Source organism: Oratosquilla oratoria, chromosome 1, assembly GCF_046742065.1.
Source record: "Oratosquilla oratoria isolate Oo_2021 chromosome 1, ASM4674206v1, whole genome shotgun sequence".
NCBI lineage: Eukaryota > Metazoa > Arthropoda > Malacostraca > Stomatopoda > Squillidae > Oratosquilla > Oratosquilla oratoria.
The window spans coordinates 125,805,792-125,832,775 of record NC_134777.1 but is presented as its reverse complement, the minus strand read 5'-3'; the positions used below and the strand labels follow the sequence as shown (position 1 = coordinate 125,832,775).

Genomic DNA, 26,984 nt, shown 5'->3' with positions numbered 1-26,984 from the left:
GTTTGTTTGTACTGTAGTGATCTAAGATGAGATCACTGTTGCCAGTGTTCGTCTGCTGGGAGAGGGATTGAGGTGTCGTAGTAAACATTGACAATTGGGAGTTTCTCTGAAGTGATATTTGGAGAAAGGAAATGGCAAGAAAGGTAAGTAAGATTGAAGAACATAACTATATGTTGTCATTTGACTCGCTTCTCAATATTGGAGTTAATTTTCATCTCCCATAAAAGTAAAAAGATCGATGCATCATCTGGCGGACCCCATATAACATATTATTGTTCATATTTCATAATTTGCATGCATTGTATTTGTTCACAACTTACGCTCTTTATAACACCTCTCGGCAAGTTCTCGAACTTTTATCAGATTGTACACCTATCATGACAATCTGTCCTCATTGCCCCTCAAACCAAGCTTAAAAATTATTTGAGTCGGCCTTTTATTTACTAGAAAGAATCTGGTTAATTAAGATGAGAATATCACCATCATTGTTTGACATGTTATTTAATAAACGAAATTCAGAGAAATGAAAGGGTAAGTATAGGGTTTCTGATTGAAGACATTTAAAGTATCATGGGAGATTTTAATCTGCCAGATGTGAACTTTGTGAATTATTACACACATAAGAGTGTTGATTCTTTTGATAGTAAGTTTTTGGAGATTTTTTTGGGTGGAAAATGTGAGATTTGGTGCGAAAGACAAGGCTTGTGGAACGTCAAATGTGCTTGATCTTATATTTATAGACGATGGGAACTTGATTGAGGATTTAAAGATGATTACACCTTACCTTCACCTTGTGATACCTTCACCTTGTGGTGATTTCGGCCTATCAGCCTCAGCTACAGAAATGGCTACTGTAACCTCTGTTTTGCCTCATGTACAAAGGAATTAGGTAATCTTAGCCTGTTGTAGTGAGGCTAGGTTTGATATAAAGGCAGAGGAGGTGCATCTTCAATCTACTGCAGTAAGATGTCTAGGTGATGCTTGAAAACTACTACACTGCATGTCTCTCACTACTACACTACATGTCTCTCAGATTCTGAGGGAGATTGTTGAACAGTGTTGGCCCTGTTCTGCTAAAGCTACAAACTCTTAAGTGTCTTCACACTGGCAGTTTGTTTTGGGGGGCCTCTAATGTAGCATGTCTTGTTTGGGCTTAATTTCAGGCCAATATTTGGTAGCAGACCTTCCCGGATCTTCCAGGTGTATATGATTTGGTATCCTTCTCTTCTTCTTTGGAGAGAATATAGCTTGAGGTGCTGCAGTCATTCCCAGTAATTTTTGCCACTTAGTGAGACAATCTTGCTGATGAAGCTCCTCTGCACAGCATCTAGCTTTTGTATCTCTTCAATATTAGTTGGAGAAGTGATCATGTTGACTTGACATGGAAAGTTTTTACAAAATGAAATTTCAAAGAAGACTGTGCTTAGTGATTGATCTGAATTATTGTAAAAGAGATTATATAATGTTAAATAAAATATCAAGGAACTTCTTCAGTCAGAGTAGCCAGTAGAATGGGTTGCGACAGCATGTATTTTAAGTAAACTCAACTTATATTTAAATCATGACTTGAAAAGTATGGAAAGTATGGATATATATGATTAGGCCAGGCTTACTAATTACCCATAACTCTCAAGTGTAAATGATTGTAACCATACTTTTTGTGTATATATATATATTGCTTCGGTGAGATGTGTTCTTTTTCTAAGAAATTATGGTGTTTATCAACAAGAAGTTTTGTCAGATTTGAGAAATGGTTTTAGTGCTTAGTTTATGGAGAATGTGTCAGTGTTTTGAAAATGTCAGGATGGGAAATATTTATTTTTGGGTTGTGATAACCTAGCAGCACCTAATGCAAAATAGCCTAACTTAGAAAATGCCTTAAGAAATGCAGCCTGGACTTTTCTTCAAACAATTTGTTTGAAGATTTTTTTTTTTTCCCAAGAACTTTCAATGGTTTTGTAAGGTACAAGAGTATAATCAATAGATAGATACTTGGTAGTAGAAAGAAATACTCTGTATTGGGAAAAATAATGTATATTCAGCTTTACCCCTGATATAATAAAATCATAATAAAAATTATGGACAAACATGGTGCCCTCAGGTACAGAATTTATTGTTTTAGAGATAGATAATGCTCTTGTTGTTAGTTTTCAGTGATATGTTTTGTATAATTTGTTTAGAAAAAGAAAATCTATTAAGAGCGAAACTAATAGATGCAGGGAGTGATTAGCCTACTGTCTGAAATTGTATATTCTGTGTACCAAGAGCTTTTACCCCCTTATAAAGGAGGTAGCCAAGTCAAAGGCACATACCTACTCCTACCCATTCCACTCTTATCTACCATCCTTTACCCCTTCTCTTCTTAGCTCCTCATGGATGATGGGTCATACCTTTATCCCACCCACTGCCCTGGGTCAGAAGCAATGTAGCAAGACACAGTACCCTGTCTGGGGTATTAACTGCAAGTTATTGTGTGGTAGAAACTATGCAGCAGCATGCAATTGATACTTTAGGGACTATACGGGATGCCCCTATGGACCAGAGCCTCACATCATTATGTCTGTGTTAGAGGAAATCTATAATCATAGAGAAATAATGCTACTTTATTGTACCGTGACTGTCTCTTCATTATGTTGTCACACCTCGTCTTAATACTGTCTTATACCACTTCTTTGGAGTATATATTTCCATTTTTGCCTTTACCCTGTAGTAGTGGGAAGAAGAATACTGCCACTGGGTCTTCCCACTCAGGTTGTAAAGGCGTCTAAAATGGGACAGAGTGTAGGGCAGGGTATGGGGGGGTAGGCAGTATTTACCTAATTGTAGTATACAGGAAAGGAGCAACAATCATTGGGTCCTGTCTCCTATTATCTAATTTTCTAACATACCTAAGAATCAAATATTTGCCTTATGTCAGATAACTATGAAGCACCTTATGCCACCACCTGAGAGCCATCATGTATTGAAGATTTGAGTGTTTTTAGATACAGGTTTCTCATGTAGGAGACCCATGGGTCCAAAATAACTGGAAACAGCCATTGGGCAGGCCAATAGGATATTCAAGGAAGAAATATGTTGTTTTGAGATTGCGAGCATGGAGCATTGTAGGATGAGGTGTTCAGTACCTTCTAGATTATAGGATAGAGACCAATAACCACATATACTTTTATTGGATCACATGAAGAATCGTTACCCCAGACTTTGACAGGGTGACAATTCTTCATGTGGGCCATCCTGGGTTTATGATTCTTCTGTTGTATAAGTTGATGACAATAAGCATAACCCGCATTCAACCTAACTTAACCTAACCTAATCTTTATTCCACCGTTGATATCTGGCATACTGGGGTGACAATTCTTCAAGTGGGATCTCATGGGGTGACGATTCTTCATGTGGGTGTTCTGGGATGACAGTTCTTCATGTGATCCCTTTTATTTTGGTGTAGTGATTTATCACTGGCCGAGCAGGTTAGAGTGTTACTACTTGTAGTGGAGGTCATGGTAGTCTGAACCAAGGGCATGGTTCATTAAATTCCACATTACAAAGTCCTTTTTTAGGGGCACTGTTCTAGCCTCCTGATAGGGGGAGTTCATAACAGAAAATATAAAATCAATCGATCATTTATTGGTGAACTTAGAACTGAAGCATTTCAAGTGGTCCACATCTTTCACTTTTGATCTGTACTGGGTATTGACTGTATGAAAGGTATGCAGTGAATCTGTTAAACATTTATTGACACCCTTATGAACAGGAGTCAAACAGCATTATTTTATGAATGGAGACTAATCTCTGCTCAAAAATAGTGGAGCAATTGTAGTCTTGCACTTTCATGAATCAAAGAAATATCCAAGACCAAGTCTTTTTATTGGAAAAGAATCTAAAAATGTTTAGCCTCACATGTGCATATATTTTGTTTCCATCAAGTATTCAAGATGTAATTTCATTGATACTGAAACTTATTTTTCTTTCCAGTTGTCGGAGGTTGGGTATGACTCTGCCTTTGAGGAAGATGTGGAAGCCAAGAAAATAAAATTAAATGAAAAAGAATTTAATGATAAGAAACTGAAGCTTGCATCAAGTAAGAGATTGTTTGTATTTATTTGTTTATGTATTGATTAACTGATATTCATTATTGTTATTTTTATTCTTTGAATCGTACAATGAATTTCAGTAGGAAAGCAAACTGCCTAGAAGACTTGGTACTAAACGAACTTCACTGCATAGAGAATAAAGATGTAAAGAACAATCAAGTTGTCCGTTGCCCCAGGCCAGAGGCCTACAGCTCCCAAGTAATCCACAATGGCCATTGGATTGGTGCTACTGTTCATTGGTGGGCAATAGATAGAATACACTCATACCAGTGTCGTTCATGCTTATTTTGGGGCGAATTTTTTGGGCTGATGTCTTGAGAAGTCAGGTGGAGTATGGGGGTTGGGAGATTGTATTGGAGTGTTTGTTTTGTGATCTGAATGTGTAGGTGATAGGTGTAGAGGTGTATAGGGATGCTGTAAATGTTTGAGTACAGTTGATTTATTATTTATTTTTCTTCAGTTTGTTATGCTCATGTGTGATTGAGAGCTCGTGCAGAGAATGATGTGCTGCTCTATGGGGATTTTAGTCTCTTGAGTGTAGATTGGGTGGATATAGTGCATCTAGTTATTATTTGTAATACTTTTAATTATGTGCAGTTTGTATGGTGTCTGTTTCCTTGTTTGTTAGGAACCATGCTGTGGGGATGATGAGGATAGATAAAGTGAGACATAGGGTGAGGTGGAGTGTAGAGCTGGTAAATAGAATTGATCTATTAAGACTGCTGAGAAGGTTTGAGAGTAAGGAAAGAATGATTAATGAAAAATTGTCAAAAGGAATGTAGGAAGCAGAAGTGGAAGGAGGGAACTTTGAGGGATGATCAAGAATGAGGTGGATGGGTAGGATGAAAGGGGTATTGGGTGAAAGAGGAATGTTTGTCAAGCAAGTAAGAAAGTGTAAAAGCGGTTTTAACGGAGAGTAGCTTTAAATGGATGAAGAAATGACACAGCCCAAAAGGCAGTTCTTGTCTGCTCCAAATGTTTCTCAAGTAGATGAGGGAGGGGGTTTACCACATAAAGAAGCAGTGCGGGGGGGGCAAACAAGCTCTATCTGTTGGGCCTTGCTGTGGAAATGATGTCTTGCTGCTGACCTGAGCAGTGTGTGCTTGGGAGAAGGATAACCTTGTATCAGTGAGATCTAAGATAAGAGGGACAACAAATGTGTTTTGGATAGATTTAAGGTAGGTGTATGTTTTGATTTGGCCACCCCCATTGTAAGGGGGAAGAGGCCTTTTGGTTTATTAAAAAAAAGCAATAAGTTTTGTTTCTCCACCTCCACAGCATATGTTAAAAGAAGTGATGCAGTTGATGAAGTGTATCAAACTGAAGGCAGGCGTTTCAGGGCCCAGCTAGCAAGATTGAATGCTTATGAGCAACATAAGTTCCTAATCAACCAGTACATTTTGTACCATCCAGGTGCAACAAAATACCTGCAGAGAGATACGTAAGTAAATCCATGAAGATCCAGTATACTGGTGTGATTTGATTCATTCACGAGAATGTGATTATAAGTTACCTATGTATATTCTGTATTTGTATATATTTTTCACTCGTGATTTCCATTTTTTGTAGGAGTCGAGATAAGCGAGACATTGATATCATTCAAGAAAATCACAAGTTCTTATGGGAATCGGGAGAAACGCCACTGACTTGGGGACAACAGCTAGCCAAAAGATATTATGACAAGTTATACAAGGAATATTGTATATGCGACCTGTCGAGGTATAAAGAAAATAAAGTAAGTGCTGCAATTAAGGGAAGGGATAGGATAAGAGATAAATTATGATGATACACCTACTATGGTTTTCTTCCTTTATTTCCTTCTTTTTATCCAACATCTTAGCTGTTATGTGCTTTGTGTGGCAATGTATACATATCTTTATTGGAATTTGAAAAGTTCAGACTGTATCCCTGTACTTCTGTCATACCTCTGGGTTCTTGCATTCTTGCACTTTAGTCAGAGGTGCTCTAACTGTTCACTTACCCAGTTACAGTGGAGTTTTACCATTCTGACCAGGTTGGAATGAGATGGCAGACTGAGAAAGAAGTAGTGGAAGGAAAAGGGCAGTTCATATGCAGCGAGAAAAGGTGCCCCATCAAGGAGAACCTGCGTACTTGGGAGACTAACTTTGCTTACTTGGAGAAGTCGGAGAAGAAAAATGCTCTGGTCAAATTAAGTAAGTAGGATTGCTTAGTTTTTCTGTTGAATCTGATCAGAAGTGATGTTTCCTCAGTTGATTTAAAGTCATTTGGGAGTGGTTTGGTCACATGGAAGGAATAGATAAAGGAAGACTAGCATAGAAATAATGTGGAAGGCAGAGGCAGATGGAGTGAACTTTAAGGGAAGACTGAATGAGATGGATGGAGGGGGGGAACAGGGCCTTGTTGAGTAGGGAATGGAGAGAGCAAGCGATAGTTGTAAGTGGAGAATAGTTGTGAATGAATGATAAATTGACTCAGCCTGAAGGTTCTTGTCTTTTCAAATTACACACAAGTGGATGAGGAGGAAGGACCACCATGTAAGGGTAAACCAGAGGCTGACAGTATGGCTGTCAGTATGAATTCTCAACATTCATATGGCACCCTTTCATTTTTCTATAAAAAAAAAAGAGATAATGATAATATTAAATGTTGATGAAGAGAAACTGCTTTATTACAAAGTTGACAATCATAATTATCTAATTTTTCTACTGCCAGGGCAGTGATGGATTTTCTTTCATTCTCCTTCTCATTTTTATCTCTCTCTCTTTCTGTCTCTCTTTTTCTTTTTTCTCTGTCTCTATTTCCACTTTCCTTCTCTCTCTCTCTCTCTCTCTCTCTCTCTCTCTCTCTCTCTCTCTCTCTCTCTCTCTCTCTCTCTCTCTCTCTCTCTCTCTCTCTCTCTCTCTCTCTCTCTCTCTCTCTCTCTCTCTCTCTCTCTCTCTCTCTCTCTCTCTCTCTCTCTCTCTCTCTCTCTCTCTCTCTCTCTCTCTCTCTCTCTCTCTCTCTCTCTCTCTCTCTCTCTCTCTCTCTCTCTCTCTCTCATTCTCTCTCTCCTCTCTCATTCTCTCTCTCCTCTCTCATTCTCTCTCTCCTCTCTCATTCTCACTCTCCTCTCTCATTCTCTCTCTCCTCTCTCTCATCTCTTCTCTCTCCTCTCTCTCATCTCTTCTCTCTCTCCTCTTTCTCATCTTGTCTCCCTCTCCTCTTGTCTCTCTCTCCTCTCGTCTCTGTCTCCTCTCGTCTCTGTCTCTCTCTCCTCTTGTCTCTGTCTCTCTCTCCTCTCGTCTCTCTCTCTCCTCTCTCTCTCTCTCTCTCTCTCTCTCTCTCTCTCTCTCTCTCTCTCTCTCTCTCTCTCTCTCTCTCTCTCTCTCTCTCTCTCTCTCTCTCTCTCTCTCTCTCTCTCTCTCTCTCTCTCTCTCTCTCTTTCTCTCTCTCTCTTTCTCTCTCTCCTCTCTCTCTCTCTCTCCTCTCTCTCTCTCTCTCTCTCTCTCTCTCTCTCTCTCTCTCTCTCTCTCTCTCTCTCTCTCTCTCTCTCTCTCTCTCTCTCTCTCTTGCTCTCTCTTGCTCTCTCTCTCTTGCTCTCTCTTGCTCTCTCTCTCTTGCTCTCTCTCTCTCTATCACTCTCACTCACTCCCTTCCTCTCTTTCTCTCCTCTCTTTTCTTTCTCGCTCTTGGTCCCCCCTCTCTCCAGATTCCTCACATATTAAAATGTATAATTTGTAACATGAGGCCATGACCCTCCCAAATTCTTGTCATGGCCTCCAGGTTGAGAACCACTGGTTTTGGTTAATTATATGATGGCAAGGATTTATTTGTTGCAGCACCAGTTCAGAGCCATGCCTCAGGTGACTTGATTGTATTATGCTTTTCATTTCTTTCACCCTCAGGGCTCTGTCATGATTGTTCATATAAACTCAACTATCGCACTAAGAAGAAGGAAGTCACAAAGAAAAGTAAGAAGAAGAAAATGAAATATCAAAAGGAGAAGAAAGAAGAGGAGGAGGAGGCTGGGTCAAGAGCAAAGGAAGAGGTGTCCCAAGGAGATGATTCCATAGGGACGCCTCCCACCGAAGTGCCGCAGGCTGATGAATCCATATGGGCCGCTCCCATTGATGTGCCAGAGGAAAAGAGTAGAGATGAAGAATTTGAGGAATATTTGGAAGACTTACTCCTATAACACTCCCTCTCAGAGAGGAAAGTAGGCCAGGTGTTCATCATGTATGGTTGTAGAGGTTGAATTTTGTTGCCAGGTAACCTTGTTATTTTATTTTATATTCTGTGGAAAATATATTGCACCTGGTGCAAATGTCAACACCTTGAGTGTGAGGTCCTGCCCTCAGATGAATAGAATAATCTGGTTAACAGTTAACCAGAGCTCTAAAGGCATTGTTGTGGTGAATAGATTAATTGAGATGACCATAACCTCTTCAGCATTAAGTACTGCCCTTGTTTGGATCAAGTCATTGAGTACAGGTAGTTCTTAATTTACATGATATATTGGGACAGATAGGCATTGTGTAATTGACAAAAAGTGTAAATTGAATGGGAGTGGGTGGGCAGAAGAGCACTGAGGTACCCAACTCTTGTTAATTCAAACAAACTGCATAATTTGAATTAAATATATTGATTTGGGAATGGATGCTAAGAGGAGACTGTATGAAGGAGTGATTGTGCCAACAGCACTTTATGGGGCAGAAACATGGAACATAAGAGAGGAAGTGAGAAGGAGTTTGAATGTGTTTGAGATGAGGTGTCTGAGAAGTATGATGGGGGTTACTAGGCTAGATAGAGTGAGAAATGAGGAGGTGAGGAGAAGAATGGGGGTGGAAAGGGAGTTGGGAGATAGGGTTGATGAAAGAGTATTAGGATGGTTTGGACACATGGAAAGAATGAGTGAAGAAAGACTAGTAAAAGAGGTATGGAAGGCAGATGTAGAGGGAGTGAACATGAGGGGACGTCCTAGGATGAGGTGGATGGATGGGGTGAAGGGGGCTTTGGGGAAGAGGGGAATGTCTGTTGAGGAAGGACGGGAGAGGACAGAAGACAGGGGTGAATGGAGAATGGTTGTATATGGATGATGTTGTGATGCATGAGGTGGAATGGGCAGGGGGATGGGGGGTGAGGTAGTATGTGTGAGCAAAATTTGACGCAGCCGAAGGGATTTCTCCCCGTCTTCTCCTTTTATGCATGGGGGGACGGAGAGGGGGGGTCGCCGATTTAATGAAGCGGCCTTGCTGTGGATGTGCTGTGTCTTGCGACAGTGCTTCTGACCCAGGGCAGTGGACAAGGTGCAGGGATGACCCGTCATCCAGGAGGTGCTAAAATAAGAGGGAGGGTGGAGGGGTGTGGAGTGTATTCAGGGATGGAATGGGTGGGAATGATTTTATGCCTTTTCCTTTTTGGCTACCTGGGAAAAAGCCTTGGTATATGTATGTATGTATGTATGTATGTATGTATGTGTTAAACCAAATTCACATAACCCAAACTCGTGTAAATTAAGAACGACCTGTATTAACTAGAACAAAATTTCTAGAGGCATCATCATTGCAAGCGGGTTAACTTTAGGAAGCTAGGTCTTAGGCAGTAAGACACGAGTATTTTTTCATTTCTCAGAATGAAGATTGAAGATGCTAAGATTTATATTTCTGTCATCTTATTCCTGCATGTAAACAAGAAATGCATTATTTAATGCTTTATGAATTAATTGATTATGACAGAAAGGTAACCACAGTCCTATGTAGAGGAACACATCTTTTAAAATGAATAAGAGTGAGCTATATAAAGGATTACAAAGGCAGAGCATACCAACAGGAGACCTTTTGGTCCATGTCTAGGTCGGATGCGAAAAAATCATAATAATGATAAATAAATAAATAAATGAATAACTAAAAACTATAATAATGTAAATAATAAATAGAATACATAAATGCATAGGTATAGTTAAATAATAAACAAACAGGTAAATAGTAAATAATAATGAATTGACATATAACTAATAATAAATGAGAATCAAAGAAATAATAATAAACAAATGGACAAATGATAACAAAACAAATAAACAAATAATATATGATAAAGTTCAAATTCAGAGTTGGATTGTCACTAAGTTAAAGCCTGCTTCTCTTGACCGTCCAGCAAGAAATTAATATTAATTGTGCCTTACATGAAAATAGCTTTGTGGCTATGCAAAACAGGCATACAGATTAGTGTAAACTGATTCGTATTGACAGTATTTACATTTACTTTGCACTGTATTTGGTTAATTATAATTTCATATAGGAATATTTGTGTACATTGCATTAAAGTGGGAAAAGTACCTGTATACCTCACCTAGTGTTGAATGCTGTAGGTGAAATTATATTTTCAGTTTTTCTGTCATATACAGCAGCTCTTCCCATGAAAGGGATTGCCAGCCCAAGCATCATTGATGGCTTTCTCTACCTCTGAATCCTGAAGATAGGGTGAGAATGGTTCTGATTTCCTCGTCCCTCATTATGCAAGAGCCCTCAAACCCTCCCATCTCATAATCACATCACGTAAATATAACATAAAAACAACCCTAGCAGTATTCTTCTCAAACATCTGCAATAACCTATCCTCAATACCCCCACAATATATCTGTACAAAGACACACACACTTGGATCACAAAAATATTCCATGACAGATTACCAAACTCTACTTCACCAGACTCGTCCAGAAATAAACCCAACAGAAAAATCAAATCCAAGACCAGCAAATACTGTGCTGGCATGCCAATGATCAGGTCATTACCATGTGTAGAAATGGTACAGAATTGGTTTGGCAGCAAGCAGTAGTTTTCCCAAATGGAACCACCAAACAGAAGATTCAAATCTCACTGTTCTACATTTGTTCTTTCCAGAAAGCAAATAAAATCTCCTTCAGGGCTGAATTGATGGCCACAGGTTCATGTGCAAGAAAAGCCAGAAGACATCCATAGCCTGTTACTTTTTTTTATGATTCAAGAATTAATTGGTCATTTATTAAACATTTTTTTTAGCAATGTCCCTCAGATTAAATTGTCTAATGTTTGAGCTTCTTATAATGACACAAAAGAGGTTACTTAATTTTCAGCACTGAAATATTGTAGCACGAGAGTAGCTTTTTCAGACCTGTGAGTTTTTGATGTGCTTTTGTAATACTTTTCACAGCCTAACTTTCTACACTTCATTAGCTTCACATATGTAACATTCAAGTTTCATCTTGATGAGTATCTCATCTGAGAAGGTTCAAGGAAGAATAGTTGGTTTCATTGTCGTGATAAGTCCCTTTTCATCCACTGCTCTTTTCCCTGAAACATCATTCCATTTACCTCATGATTTGTATATTATTTTCATATTAACTTTAATATGGCTCATGCCAGTTATTTTTACTGGTTCATAGGATTTCCTTTATAAAAGTTTACAGATATATCGTTTGTAATTCATCCTGAATAAATTGCCATTTATAATGAATCTGGATGGTATTATTTTAATTCCCCATATTGGGGTGTACATAATTGTTTGCAATAAATGCTGTAGAGAATACCTTTGCTTCTACTATCCCTCTCCCTTTCTGTTGCCCTCTGCCAATCTTTCCTGTCTATGAACTTATCTCTAATGTGCAGTATTGTCCTCAAGGACTGATGCACTGTTATTAGTGATGAAATAAAGGACTCTCCCAGTATAGGTTACTTCACCATCTCTTGGTTTCTCTTCTCTTGCCCTCCTGTTGTCTCTTTTCTTCTCTCATTATCTTTTTCCTCTCATTTTCCTGTTATCATTCTTCTCTGACTCCCAATATCTCTTCCTTGGCTCATGTGCCAAATATGTATACATACATATACCACATGTGTACGAGTATATATATATATATTATATATATATATATATATATATATATATATATATATATATATATATATATATATATATATATATATATATATATATATATATATATATATATATATATGCACTCCCATCTGGGGTATTGGCTGAATGTTATTGTGCCGTATGATTTGCACAGTATCATGGAGCTAATACCCTAGGGACTATATGGGGTGCCCTTATGGACCAGAACCACACATAATTTTGTCTTATGTTAGAGGAAATATCTACTCATAGATAAATGATACTACTTTATTGTAACTGCAACTGTACCTCTGTTATGTTGCCTCCACCTCTTAATACTGCCCTGTACCACTTCTTTGAGTATATATTTCCATTTTCACATCTGTCCCCAGTGGTAGGGGGAAGGAAGAATACTGCCGCTAAGTCCACTTGGGTTGTAAAAGTGGCTTTAACAAGACAGAATGATGGGACTAATCCTGGTCTCTTTAACCCTAAGGTGTAGGTTCCTATGAGAAGTCGAGGCAAAAACGGGTCTAGGAAGAGTTTTCCAAACAGAACCCTAAAGTGTGGGTCTTTTAAGGTGCATGGGTGTGATACAGACGAGAGTAAAAGGGAGGAGATGTGAGCCACTTTGGTATCTCATCGGCTTTTTAGAACTTGTTCAACAGTGTTTACTCAAATGATCGGAATGTGTATTTTCAGTTTCAGAATGAACAAAAAACAGAATTTTTTAACATTTTATCAATTGCATCAATACACTATCTACATTAGAACAAACAAAACTAAAGAAACAAAGTGGTATTTATTTTTCCATTGTATCAATTTTCACATGATATGGCTTCCATCATGGTTACTAAAAATGCACTGTGTAGTGATGGAAGCAGATGGTACTACCATCATGTGGCACTGGCTAAAAGAATAATTTATTTAATATAAAATCACTTGCCATCTATCAAAACTTGCACTAAAAAGTAGGTCTACAAATAGGGCCTGTCACACCAGCTAACTTTTAATGTTTAAATTGGGTGCAGCTAGAAAGCATGCCAAAATTTTGAGGGAGAGGCTGCCTAACTATGAAGCTACTGATTGGTAAAAATTCCAACCTTATTGCCATACCTATTAAAATGTGCCTTATCAAATTAATGGGTGGAGCTAACAAACACTAGTCAAAAGGCCTGCTATAAGCAAAAGGAACTTCCAAACTTATGCATTGTAGAAATTTCTTGTTTTTTATTATATATCAGTGAGGGAGGAGTGCTGCTGGTACATGACAGCGTCAGGGTCCCACTGTGGGTGTGAAATGAGGGGAAGCAAGAGGAACTGCACTAGGATTAGGTTTACAAATAGGCAATGATTTTAGGTAAGCTAGAATAGGGAATGAAGTGTGGTACAAACGAAGGGGAATTAAAGGAATGGGATTTCCACAGAAATCAGGTTCATGATTGACAAATCTTACAAGCTGTCTAGGCACTAAAGATGATTGAGGCAACAAACAAAAGGAGCCATTCAAGATGAATAGTATCACCTTAAGGCCATTTGTCAGCAATGGAGACGTTGTTGGGTTGCTTAAAAAGGCAGAATTACTGGCTAAATTTACTGGAGTCATGGACGTTGCAAGCTATATTGCCCTTAACCTAGAGAACAACACATTGGCATCTAGCTGGAAATGGTGGCTAGTGATCAAGTGGATGCAGGGAAGGTAAAGAAAAGATTACAAGAGGCTATCAGCGAGAGTTTGTTCGAATCGTTTAATTGGCTGTAAAGAATGCGCTGGGCTGGCGAGCAGGTTACTGTTTTTGCCAACGACATTCACAGGCGAAGACTTGGATAAACTTGTTAGGATGGTTTTTGTGAATGGCTTTCTAGATCAATCTGCTGGACTAGAGGAAATAATGGAGTGTCGGTGAGTATGGATGAGTTGATAGTTTGCGCTGAGCTTCTCACAAGGACAAAGAAGGATGGGCCTTTGGCTGCCATGACAACAGAGCAGCCACAAGGGCCTACTCGAGACCTTGGGTCGAGATGCCAACCCGATGACGATGGAGAAGGGGAAACGGGGGAGTCGCAGGGGTGACTACAGCGGATGGTGGGGGCCGCCTAGGGTCTGTTGTTATGCGTGTTGGCGACTCGGTCACTTCGCGAGGAACTGTAGAGAAATGGAGCTGTAAGAGGCTGGTAGATGAAAATAGCAGACAAGTAGGTAGATAGAGGATTAAGTGGGGAGAAATTAATTTTTACGAGTAAGATGTTTTGAAAACATCCGCGATAAAGTTGCAGGGTTGCATAATCTTGCTCACCGTCTAAAGTTTGTAAACACAAGTTAGGGTATCGATATTGGCTCTGATATGACGAAATGTAAACACTAAGCCAGACCGCTTCGTGACAAGATTGCTTGCATAAGCAGTATTGTTTGAGACAGTGTAACAGTCCTTCTGATTGGAGAAAAGGGTTGAGAAAAATTATTGGTACACGGAAGAAAAGTCACGCCCTTAAGGGGAGGCACTTATTTACAACGGTCAAAGTTATTGGATGAATTAGATAGTGACGTCGGAGCAGACCTGGCTTGGTGAGTGGATTAGGGATCCCAGGTGGGAGTCCTCTGATGTACTTAAACTAAATTGTAGAAGTAGTGAACAAACGAAGAAGAAATTTTACGTTTGATTCACCCCCATTGAGAAACATTACTTCTTACTACAGAAAGATATGATGAAAGACATACTTAAGTGAAGGTGCAAGAAAGTGAATGAAGAAATATAATACCATAGAAGGAACAGTTAACAGAATTAAAACCAGTAATTAAGGAGAGAAGGGAACTGAAAATGATGGTGGCAACAGAGCTAAAAGGAGCTCATTTGTTACGAATGCAATGAGCTGGGACATATGGCTCAACACTGTAAGCAGGGAAACGGGCGAAGGGCGGCTGCTACGCAAGCAGCCGCCAAGGAAATGTAAGGATGCTGCCCAGCCATATGCAGATTGTGGATGTCTGGTTGAAAGGAAGACGCGCGAGGGCACTAATAGATTCCGGCTGTTCAACCACGATTGTAACGGTCGATTTGATTAAAGAATTCAGATAGGGAGATTGGCCCTTATAACAGGCGAAGGGGGACAAAGTGCGAAGGTGACCAGGAAATTGAAATGACGGTGGAGGGCATTCCGATACGACTAAGAGTGCTTGTCATTAGAACGGTCATAGAGGGAATTGACGTGGTGCTGGGAATGGATGCAATTGCTCAGCTTGGAGAAGTCACGTTTATCGCCGGACAAGTGAGGATTGGAGAGATGCGCACCTCGAGTACGTAAGTGGGGGGGGGGGACCATCTGAGGCCGGAAATGTACGTAGGAATGACAATGAGGGCAATGGAGGGCAGTGTCACTGCGAAGCTGGACTCTGACGAGAGGGCGGCGCCTTGCACGGTTGAGGACGAAGACTTCCAGGCTAAAGTTGATGCCCAGAAGTGGGAAGTAGAGTGGTACCTGAAAAAGGCTCACCTCTGTTGAAGAACAAAGTCGACTGCTACAAACAGACTCTCGGAGAGGGGTGAGGGATGACTTTGACCTCGAAGTAGAGCGGTAGATTGATGAGGGAATTTTGAGTCTCTGGCAGGAGCCGGTGGAGGGTGGAATCTTCTCCCTGATGGCAGTGGTGCAGCCAACCAAGAACAAAGTGCGACTGGGGTTGCATTTCCGAGAGCTGAACCAGTTCGTGAGGTGTCATACTGGCAATGATTTTGTAGACGTATGTAACGAGGCCCTACGCAAATGCGTCCACGATTGTAGACCTGCAAGGGGCTTACCTTTAAATTCACCTGGCGAAGAAGCTATGGAAATACCAGCTAATAAAATATAAGAATAAAACGTATTGCTTGACCAGACTGGAGTTTGGGCTGTACTCAGCCCCGAGGATCATGGCGAGGATCCTAAAGACAGTACTAGAGAAGGCTGAAACGATGAAGAAGGGCACGGACTTGTACCTCGATAACATACTGGTGGATGATAATGTAGTATCGGCGTCGGATGTAGTGGAACATGGTGATCCAGTGAGAGGACAGTGGAATGCATCACAACAGGGCCTAGGTGTAGTGTGGTGCGATGCTAGCAGGAAAGCAACCGGCGTCGTCTTGGAGATAGGAGGCGCGGTAATCGAAGATGGAGCGAGGCAGCGAAAAAAAATATGACTACCATCACATTAACGTATCGAAGTTGGACGCGGTTATAAAAGGAGTCAATTTGGCGCTGAAACGGGGGCCACGTGAGATCGAAATCAGGACTGATAGCCACAGTAGAGGGGTGGATGAATTCAGTGCTGATGGCTGAGAAGAAAATACGCACGAAAGGGGATGCAGAGGTCGTTGTGAGGCGGCGTCTTGGGATCCTGAGGGAGTTAGTAGACGAGTTCAACGTGAAGATGAGCGTGACCGAGGTGCCGTCGGGAATGAACGAAGTGGATGCGCTAACCAGAGTGAAGAAAGGCTGGCTGAAGGTGCCAGAAGAACAAAACGAGGAGAAGTTTGAAGTGTGAGCTGCAGGGTCCCTCTGCGCGAAAGAGTTGCATGGAAATCATCACCTAAGTGTCGATAGGTAATTTTTCTTGGCAAAGAAAGCTGACCCAAATAAAATAAGGGAAGAAGTCCGGCGGGCGGTGAGAGCGTGCGTCTGATGTCAGTCGATAGACCCCGCCCCCAGACCGCACGCGGCTGGGGAACGTAGCGTAGAAGAAAACTGAATGAGGCTGGCGGTTGATGTAACTCACTATCGGTGGGGCATGTACTTATCGATGATTGAGTGCGGCCTGGGACGCTTCGCTGTCTGGTGAGAGCTGAAGACGGAGACGGGAGAGGAAATTGTATGGGTGGTGAATAAGATATTTCTGGAACGGGGTCCAGTGGATGAAGTCCTGATAGATAAGAGCACCGCATTTCAGTCGGGGGCACTGAAAGAAATGCTGGACAAGTGGAGCACGCGACATTGCTTTCGGGCTGCTTACCGGCCGAGCGGAAATGGAATAGTTGAACGACACCATTGCATGATTAAGTTCATCGCCGAGAGGGCGCTAATACCACCCATAGATGCAGTCCTCTGGTATAATATGTCCCATAAGTAATGCCGAGATGAAGGCTTGGTTCCACAGAGAGCCTTATTTGATTATGATTGGCGACATCCAGTACTGAAGAAGGTCCCGCCTCAGTACAGGTGTGTGTGGGGGGTGGGGGGTATGGGTGAGGCCAAGGGATGGTAAGTGCACATCAAAGTGGACGAGGGGGATCGTAACGGAGGTAAATTCGCGGAACAACATCTCTGACGAGGGAGTCCCGAGACATATCTTGGATCTTCGTCGCGTGGTGAGTGACGGAGAAAATGAGGAAGAGAGCCACGAGGTGGTAGTGAACGAGGGAGCGGCCCCCCGAAGGCCCTAGCGCGACAGACATCCTCCAAGATGGCTGCAGAACTACGAAATAGGAAACGGAGGAGACGAAGGATAGGTTTATTTCGAGATCAAGGGCTGTGTGGTGTGAATGTAGTGAGTGTGGTACAGACGGGGGTGCGCATTTGGCGCAAGGTCAAAAAGGTCACAGTGAGGGCGTGCCGCTGGTACACGACGGCGTCAAGGTCCCAGTGTAGGTGTGGTTGTGAAACGAGGGGAAGCAAGTGGATCTGTACTAAGATTAGGTTTACAAATAGGCAACGTTTTAGGTAAGCTAGAACAGGGAGTGACAGAAGTGTGGTGCAAACGAAGGGGGATTAAAGAGTGAAGCAGAAGCAAATGAAGGAATGGGATTTCCACAGAAATTAGGTAAGTGATCGACAAATCTTACACTACAGAACAAATATACCACAAATGATGAACACGTGTGTCATCATGCAATGTGCAGGCGCACACGTGCATGTGTGTGCGTTTCTGTGCGTGTATATAGGTGCATAGATTTCGAACGCTGATGTCAAGGTGAGCTAGAAGATACGACAGAGATTAGTAATTACAAGATATATAGACTTTTCTTCCTAGGCATGATCTGTAGGTAGCAGATCATGCAGAGATTCTGTCCTGTAAGGTGCCATTATCCGAAGGGAGGGCAGAGAATCTCATTCTTCAGGTAAATCTGCAACACAAACACAGATCTACCTACTCTTTGTACGAGTGCGTACCTGTTCTTCTCTTTTCCTCCGCCCATCTTTTTGTCTGCTTCCCCCTCAGCACAACTGTTTTTTTTTTGTCAAGAGCTTGTCCCTCTAATTGCTCTTCTCTCTTTAATGTTTTCCTCATTTTCTGTTTGTTTCTCTGTCTGTCTTTTATCACTCTGATCTCGTTTGCCTCATCGAGTTTTGCTCCTTTTTCTTGTTTTTTTTTTACCCCTCTCTCAGTCTCCCTCTAAGAATTCTTCCCTTACCTCCCATTCTAACAACCCTCCCTTTCTCTCTTTTTTCCACCATCTCTCACTTCCTCATTAGTTCACTCTGTAATTCTCTTGCTCTCTCCCCCTCACCTATTTCCTCATTTTTAATCTTTGTCTCATTGTCTCTTTATCCCAGCATCTCTCCCTTTCTGTACATATGCCTGCAAAGCTCTTCATCCCTGTCTTTTTATCTCCTTGTGAATTCACAATTATATATATATATATATATATATATACCTGTATATATATATATATATATATATATATATATATATATATATATATATATATATATGAGGTCTGTCCGGAAAGTATCCAGCCATTATAGATATTTGCAGAACTGGTAGTGCAATCCTAACAAAAATTGGCAGACACTGACAGAGGACCCTACTTCAAATGCATGAGCGGCCACAGTCCCATGTGACAACTCAATTACCGGCCAGACACTGTTGAGTGAAGATTGAGTGGTGTGTACTGTTTGGCGTCGCATTAAGAATGACTGAGCGAGTAAATCAGCGAATCTGTGTCAAGTTTTGTTGCAAACTTGAATATTCGTCAGCGGAAACTATTCGAAGGATTAAGAAGGCATTCCAGGATGATTCAGTGAGTAAAACACAGACAAAAAGTGGTACAAACGCTTCAAAGAAGGCCAAGTATCTGTCGAAAGTGATCCACATTCTGGTAGGTCTTCAACAAGCAGAACGCCTGGAAATGTTGAACGTGTGAAGACTGCAATCAATGAAAATCGGCGATTGACAGTCCGAGAATTAGAAGATGATCTTGGTATCCCGCGGACAAGTGTTTCAGAGATTTTGACGGAAGATCTTGGCATGACACGCATGGCGACAAAATTCGTTCTGCGTCTACTGACCCATGAGCAGAAGGAATTTCGTGCTTAAACTTCACAGAACATGCCTGAAGCTGCTACTAATGACTCAAATTTCCTGAAATAAGTAAAAACCGGAGATGAATCGTGGGTCTACGGCTATGACCCAGAAACAAAAGCCCAGTCTAGCCAATTGATATCATCTGCGTCTCCACGTCCGAAAAAAGCACAGCAAAGTCGAAACACAGTCAAAGTAATGTTGACTTTTTTTTTTTTTACTTATATATTTATTTTTCATTATCAGGGTGTTGTCCACCACGAGTACGCTCATCAAGGCCAAACAATAAGGAAGGAGTATTACATCGAAGTTCTTCGCCGTCTGAGGGATGCAGTGAGAAGAAACGGCCGCAGCTCTGGGTTAGTGGAGACTGGATCCTTCACCATAATGATGCACCTGCCCATTCTTCAGGTGTCGTGCAGGGATTTTTGACAAAACATTCTATCACCCAGCTCATTCAGCCCTTCTACAGCCCAGATGTAGCTCCCTGTGATTTCTAGATTTTCCCAAAGCTAAAATCACCGTTAAAAGGAAGGAGATTTCAGTCCATGGACCAAATTAAGAATAATGAGACGAGCCAGTTAATGAAGATTCCAAAAGAGGACTTTGCAAAATGTTTTGAAACGTGGAAAGGACGCTGGGAGAAGTGTGTGAGGTCCGAAGGAAACTATTTTGAAGGAGAGTAGGGCGCCATTGTCCTAGGTTAGAGGCATTTCTTGAAATTGTAAATGGCTGGATACTTTCCGGACAGATCTCGTATATATATATATATATATATATGTATATATTTTCTTCAGTTACTTCTATCATCTTTTTCTTTTACCTTTGTCTATTTCTTCTTCATCAGCAATATTCATAGTCTCACTTCTGCCTTTTATCATTCTCGATGGCATTCTTTTATATATTTTTGTAAGTCTTAACTGTCTTTTTGTATGTTTTTCATATTCCTCTACCTCCCCCTATGTCCTTTTCTCTTTGTCTCTATCTTTCATATTTGGTAGCAAATCCCCCTCCCCCTTGCTGTCCTTATGGTATTTCTTACTATATACCACATTCTTTATGAATGCTGCATCTACTTGACCACTCTCATCAGTCTTATTTGCCTTCCTCCTCAAGAACAGCAATTTCATTGCATCTTACATATGGAGAATCAACACCGTGTTATCTCCACATTTGTTTAAGAGACAGACTTTTTAAAACTACTGTACAGCTCTCTTTTACCATACACATCTGACAGAATTCTCCTATATTCAGGGCCGTTTCTAGCTTTGTGGGGGCCCTAGGTAGGATGCTGTTTGGGGGGCCCTAGATTGATAGGTATGTAGGTACTCCATATATCCCCGAGGGGTCTGTCAAAGTGTGATGACAAATTCAACTGAGTCACATTTTCCAAATAGAAATTTCAACTTTTTATCAGGGTCTCCGGTGGCATGGGAATTTAAAATTTTCCAAGCTGCCCCGGGGGCCTCTGGTTTCTTGGGGGCCCCTAGGCAATCGCCTAGTCCGCCTAAAGCTAGAAAAGGCCCTGGGGGCAGGTTGTAAATGGTCTATCGGCTGCCCGCGGGGATCTGTGTGGGTCACAAGGCCACCCCACTCCCTCACCCCCCCACTCTCTCTTTCTCTCTCTCTCTCTCTCTCTCCTCTCTTGCCTCCCTCTCTCCCCCCTGCTTTCCCCTACCCTGTGCTTACCTTTTATCCTTCGCTCCCTTCCCTTTGGTCTATCCTTAACTTTCCTCCTCTTCCTCCCCTTCCCTTCTTTTCCCCCTCTCCATTTTCCCTTCCATTATTTCTTCCTCCCTCAGCCTGTAATTCCCTCGTCCTCAGTCCCTTCTCTTATATTGTTTTTGCAGCCTTCATTTCTCTCTCTCTCTCGTTCTCTATCTATCTATCTCTTTCTCTCTCTATCTCTTTCTCTCTTTCTCCCTATCTCTTTCTCTTTCTTTCTATCTTTCTCTTTCCCTCTATCTCTTTCTCTATATCTACCTATTTCTCTCTTTATCTCATTCTCTTTCCTTCTATCTTTCTCTTTCCCTCTCTCTTTCTCTATATCTATCTCTTTCTCTCTTTCTTTCTCTCTCTCTCTCTCTCCCTCCCTCCCTCCCTCCCCCCTCTCTCTCTACCTCTCTACTCTGCATCATGTGGGTGGTTTATAAAATACACTTGTTTTACTATTCATGATACGCAAAACACACACACACACACACACACACACACACACACACACACACACACACACACACACACACACACACACACACACACACACACACACACACACACACACACACACACACACATACACACACACACACACACACACACACACACACACACACACACACACACACACACACACACACACACACACACACACACACACACACACACGCACGCACGCACGCACGCACATTAAAGATGGGAGGGCTTTAAGAGGTCATGTGGTAAATTAAGAAAGACTACATGTCGAAAGGATGTGATGAAAAACAAATTTCCATATACCATACCATTTACCATAGGCATTTTTCCCCTTACACGGGAGGTAGCCAAAAAGAAAAAGGCATGGAAATCACTTCCACCCATTTCATTTCCCATATATTCCACTCCCCTCCACCCTCCTCCCTCCCTCCTATCTTAGCACCTCCTGGATGACGGGTCATCCCTGCATCCTGTTCACTGCCCTGGGTCCGAAGCAGTGTCGCAAGACACAGCACATCCACAGCAAGGCCGCTTCATAAATTCGGCGACCCCCCCTCTCCGTCTCCTCATACAGAAAAGGAGAAGACTGGGAGAAATCCCTTCGGGCTGCGTCAATTTTCTTTTTCTCATACATACTTCCTCACCCCCCATCCCCCACCCACTCCCCCTCATGCATCACAGCTTCATCTATACACAACCCTTCTCCATTCACCCCTATCTTCTATCCTCTCCCGTCCTTCCTCTACAGACATTCCTCTCTTTTGTAAAGCCCCCTTCACCCCATCCATCCATCTCATCCTAGGACGCCCTCTCATATTCACTCCTTCCACCTCCGCCTTCCACACTTCTTTTACTAATCTTTCTACACTCATTCTTTCCATGTGTCCAAACCATCCCAACACTCTTTCATCAACCCTATCTCCCAGCTCCCTTTCCACCCCTGTTCTCCTCCTCACCTCCTCATTTCTCACTCTATCCAGCCTAATAATCCCTATCATACTTCTCAGACATTTTATCTCAAACACATTCAAACTCCTTCTCTCTTCCTCTCTCATGTTCCATGTTTCTGCCTCGTACATTGCTGCTGGCACAATCACTCCTTTATATAAGCTCCTTTTAGCATCCATTCCCAGATGTCTATTTCTCATTACACTTTTTAATCCACCAAGGCATTTACTCGCTTCTCTCAATCTACATTCTACCTCCACTTCCACTCCTCCCTTTCCTGTCACGTTCGCACCCAAGTGTCTAAAACTATCCACTTCCTCCAGTTTCTCACCCTTAATGCTCACTTCTAGCCCACTGTCTCTCTCTCCCCTTGTACATCTCATCACCTTACTTTTGCCCACATTTATCTTCAGCTTCCTTCTTTCACACACCTTCTCAAACTCTGTCAAACTTCCTCAATCCCTCCTCTGATCCTGCTACAAGCGCGGTATCGTCAGCAAACAACAACTGGCTCACCTCCCACTTTTCTCCATTTTCTTTAATCATCCCCAACCCCTGACCCACTACTCTTGCATTCACCTCTCGCACCACCCCGTCCATGCAAAGATTGAACAGCCAGGGCGACATAACACACCCCTGACGAAGTCCCACCTTTACCTCAAACCACTCACTCTCTCCATTTCTAATCCTAACGCAAGCTCTACTACTCCCATAAAAACTCTTGACTGCTCTTAACAGCTTTCCTCCTATCCCATATATCTGCAGAACCTCCCACAGTGCCTTCCTGTCTACCCTGTCGTAAGCCTTTTCCAGATCCATAAAAGCCCAAAATACATCCTTACCTTTTCCTATAGCTTTCTCACTATTGTCTTACCACAAAAATCTGATCTACACATCCCCTACCTGTCCTAAAATCACACTGTTCCTCACCAACTACTCCCTCTGTTCCTCTCCTAACCCTCTCAATCAAGACACTCCCATAAACCTTCCCAACTGCACTCAACAAGCTGATCCCTCTGTAACTACTACACTCACACTTGTCCCCCTTTCCTTTGTAAAGCGGAACTATACAGACACTCCTCCAGTCCTCCGGCACTCTACCCTCTCTTAAACAAACATTTAATATCCTCGCCAGCCAGTCCACCATAACTGTACCTCCTTTCTTCAGACATTCTGCATGGCATCCATCCAATCCAGGTGCCTTACCTGCTCTCATCATCTTAACAGCTGCTTTCACTTCATCCTTCCCTATTTCTCTTCCATTTTCCTCACTCGTCACTCTCATTTTCTTAGCGCTTCCCACTGTAACTACCTTTCCCTCCCTATCCTCCTTCACATTTAGCAACTCCCTAAAATACTCTGCCCACCTCCCTCTCACTGCCTTCTCTTCCATTATCATCTCTCCATCTGCACCTTTTACCTTTTCTTCTCTACTTGATTCGCCTCCTTTTTCTCTTTTAATTTCCTTCCAAAACATCTTTTTATTACTTTCAAAATTTTCTGTCATACTCTTTCCCCATTTCACATCTGCTCTCCTCTTTGCTTCCTTTATCTTATGCTTAACTTGTGAAATTGCTTAGAGGGTGATAGCCCAAACCCAAACAATACATGCATTCAGATCCGAGTGTGATAATTGGAAATCAAGGATTTAGATTAAGTTGGAACTGTACATGAATTTGAGTCTAGGTTTGTTAGAACATTCGAGAGTAGGAGACGGCACCCAACGAGTGTTGCTCCTTTGCTGTATGACACACACACACACACACACACACACACACACACACACACACACACACACACACACACACACACACACACACACACACACACACACACACACACACACACACACACACACACGCACGCACGCACACACACACACACACACACACACACACACACACACACACACACACACACACACACACACACACACACACACACACACACACACAGGGCTGAAATGATTTCAGTATCGCTGTGTTTCGAGTCGTTACTCCAATTCTCGTGGGCGGGGAGTTGGGGGTGTGTGTGCGTGTAAGGTCATAGCATTACCCATAGATTGGTCATATGAGCTCTGAGCTCTCTTCCGGGAAGGAAATAGCTGTCGATCACGAGTCCAACACGTGATCCAAAGACCAATACCAAGGTGAATCACACACACACACACACACACACACACACACACACACACACACACACACACACACACACACACACACACACACACACACACACACACACACACACACACACACACACACACACACACACACACACATTTGTTCTCGAAACTAAGGAGGGCCTTGTTTAAATTGAATAAGATGTCATGGCGCCAAACAGGAGTAATTACACGAACTCCGTCATCTGGGGGTTAATGGAGACGGACTTTACTCCAGAAACACCTGCGAGGCTGAATGAAATCGCCTGGCGACAGGAAGCAAACAATGACGCAAGAAGGATCCTCGCCGTTTCCGGGTCGGAGAGCAGTCGGACCATCTCTGATGTCCTCCTCGGTGAGGCGACGAATCGTTCGCTCCCGTGCGGGTCCTCCTCGGCTGGGGGGACAAGTTGGACTGAATGGACCGGAGACCGGCTGGCGGCGACAAGGAACCAAGACCAAGACGACAAGATCCGCCAGCCGGTCGGGACAGCTGGAAAAGAATAAGAAGATGGATATCTGAAGGAGGTCGGTCGGCCTGGAAACCATCGAGAAGGAACGAGGCCGACCGACCGGGAAAATAGGAAAGACATAGCGGAAAAGGAAAGGAAGCCGACCGGTTAGGAAAATGAAAAAGAAAAAGAAAAGACAAGAAAACCGGTCGGCTGGGATTGTCGAAAAGAACATCGGAAGAGCACGGGAGGACGGTCGACCAAGGAAGAGTACAGGATCGAGGTCGGCCGTCCGGGTTAAGCTGGAAAGTTACTTTGAACGGAAACCAAAGGAGACCGGCTGGCCGAGAGAGCGTAAAAGAACGATGCCAGCCGGTCGGGAAAGAAGGAAAGATATAGCTTGTTGGTATGGAGGTCAGCTGGTCGGCAGGGAAAGGAAAGGAAAGGAAAAAAAGAAGGATTGGAAGCCGACCGGCTGACCGGGAGCTCTCCCTCAGCTGAGTAAAGTCTTTTGGTGCTGACCACAATGGAGGGCTGCAGAAATATTTTTTTTTTTTTTTTTTTTTTACTTTTCAGTCATTAAAGAATGTTGAGTGACTCTGGTCCGTAGGGGTGTCACGAAGAGATTAAGAATTTCCATGTAGCTTTGAATACCCAAGTACTTTAATAAGAAATATATATGAAATTGATAATAATATAATATAGATAATAAATATATAAATAAGAAAAATTAGATGATCTTGGTATCCCGCGAACAAGTGTTTCAGAGATTTTGACGGAAGATCTTGGCATGACACGCGTGGCGACAAAATTCGTTCTGCGTCTACTGACCCATGAGCAGAAGGAATTTCGTGTTAAAACTTCACAGGACATGCTTGAAGCTACTACTAATGACTCAAATTTTCTGAAATAAGTAATAACCGGAAATGAGTCGTGGATCTATGGCTGTGACCCAGAAACAAAAGCCCAGTCTAGCCAATGGAAGTCACCTGCGTCTCCACGTCCGAAAAAGGCACGGCAAAGTCGAAATAAAGTCAAAGTGATGTTGACATTCTTTTTTATGATCAGGGTGTTGTCCACCACGAGTACGCTCCTCAAGGTCAAACAATAAGGAAGGAGTATTACATTGAAGTTCTTCGCCGTCTGAGGGATGCAGTGAGAATAAAACGGCTGCAGCTGTGGGCTAGTGGAGACTGGATCCTTCATCATAATGATGCACCTGCCCATTCTTCAGGTGTCGTGCAGGGATTTTTGACAAAACATTCTATCACCCAGCTCATTCAGCCCCTCTACAGCCCAGATCTAGCTCCCTACGACTTCTGGCTTTTCCCAAAGCTAAAATGACCGTCAAAAGGAAGGAGATTTCAGTCCATAGACGAAGTTAAGAATAATGCGACGAGCCAGCTGATGAATATCCCAAAAGAGGACTTTGCAAAATGTTTTGAAACGTGGAAGGGACGCTGGGAGAAGTGTGTGAGGTCCGAAGGAAACTATTTTGAAGGAGAGTAGGGCGCCATTGTCCTAGGTTAGAGGCATTTCTTGAAATTGTAAATGTCTGGATACTTTCAGGACAGATCTCGTATATACATTTTTTCTTTAGTTACTTCTATCATCTTTTTCTGTTACCTTTGTCTATCTTTTCTCCATCACCAATATTCATAGTCTCACTTCTACCTTTTATCATTCTCGATGGCATTCTTTTATATATTTTTGTAAGTCTTTGTCTCTGTTTCTTCTCCCTTCCATTGTATGTTTTTTGTGTTCCTCTACCTCTCTCTATGTCCTTTTCTCTTTGTATCTATCTCTCATATTTGGTAGCAAATCCCCCTGCCCCTTGTTGTCCTTATGGTACTTCTTACTATATACCACATTCTTTATGAATGCTGCATCTACTTGACCACTCTCAACAGCCTTATTTGCCTTCCTCCTCAAAAACAGCAAATTCATTGCATCTTACATATGGAAAATCAACACCGTGTTATCTTCACATTTGCTTAAGAGACAGACTTTTTAAAACTACTGTACAGCTC

At 42.1% G+C, this 26,984-nt stretch overlaps 1 protein-coding gene across 2 annotated transcripts; it reads left to right on the top strand.

The window, feature by feature from the left end:
• On the top strand, positions 1–11,613 carry LOC143026455 (protein FRA10AC1 homolog). Of its 2 annotated transcripts, none has more exons than XM_076186876.1 (6): positions 1–143; positions 3,973–4,078; positions 5,370–5,532; positions 5,661–5,826; positions 6,106–6,265; positions 7,958–11,610. In XM_076186876.1, exons 1-6 carry the CDS (start codon positions 132–134, stop codon positions 8,245–8,247), a joined length of 897 nt encoding a protein of 298 aa, XP_076042991.1. In that variant the 5' UTR covers positions 1–131; the 3' UTR covers positions 8,248–11,610. The 2 variants fall into 2 exon arrangements, with proteins under 2 accessions (XP_076042991.1, XP_076043000.1); XM_076186885.1 differs by lacking the exon at positions 1–143 and adding an exon at positions 4,172–4,330 and having other exon boundaries at positions 7,958–11,613.
• Positions 11,614–26,984: the final 15,371 nt, after the last annotated feature.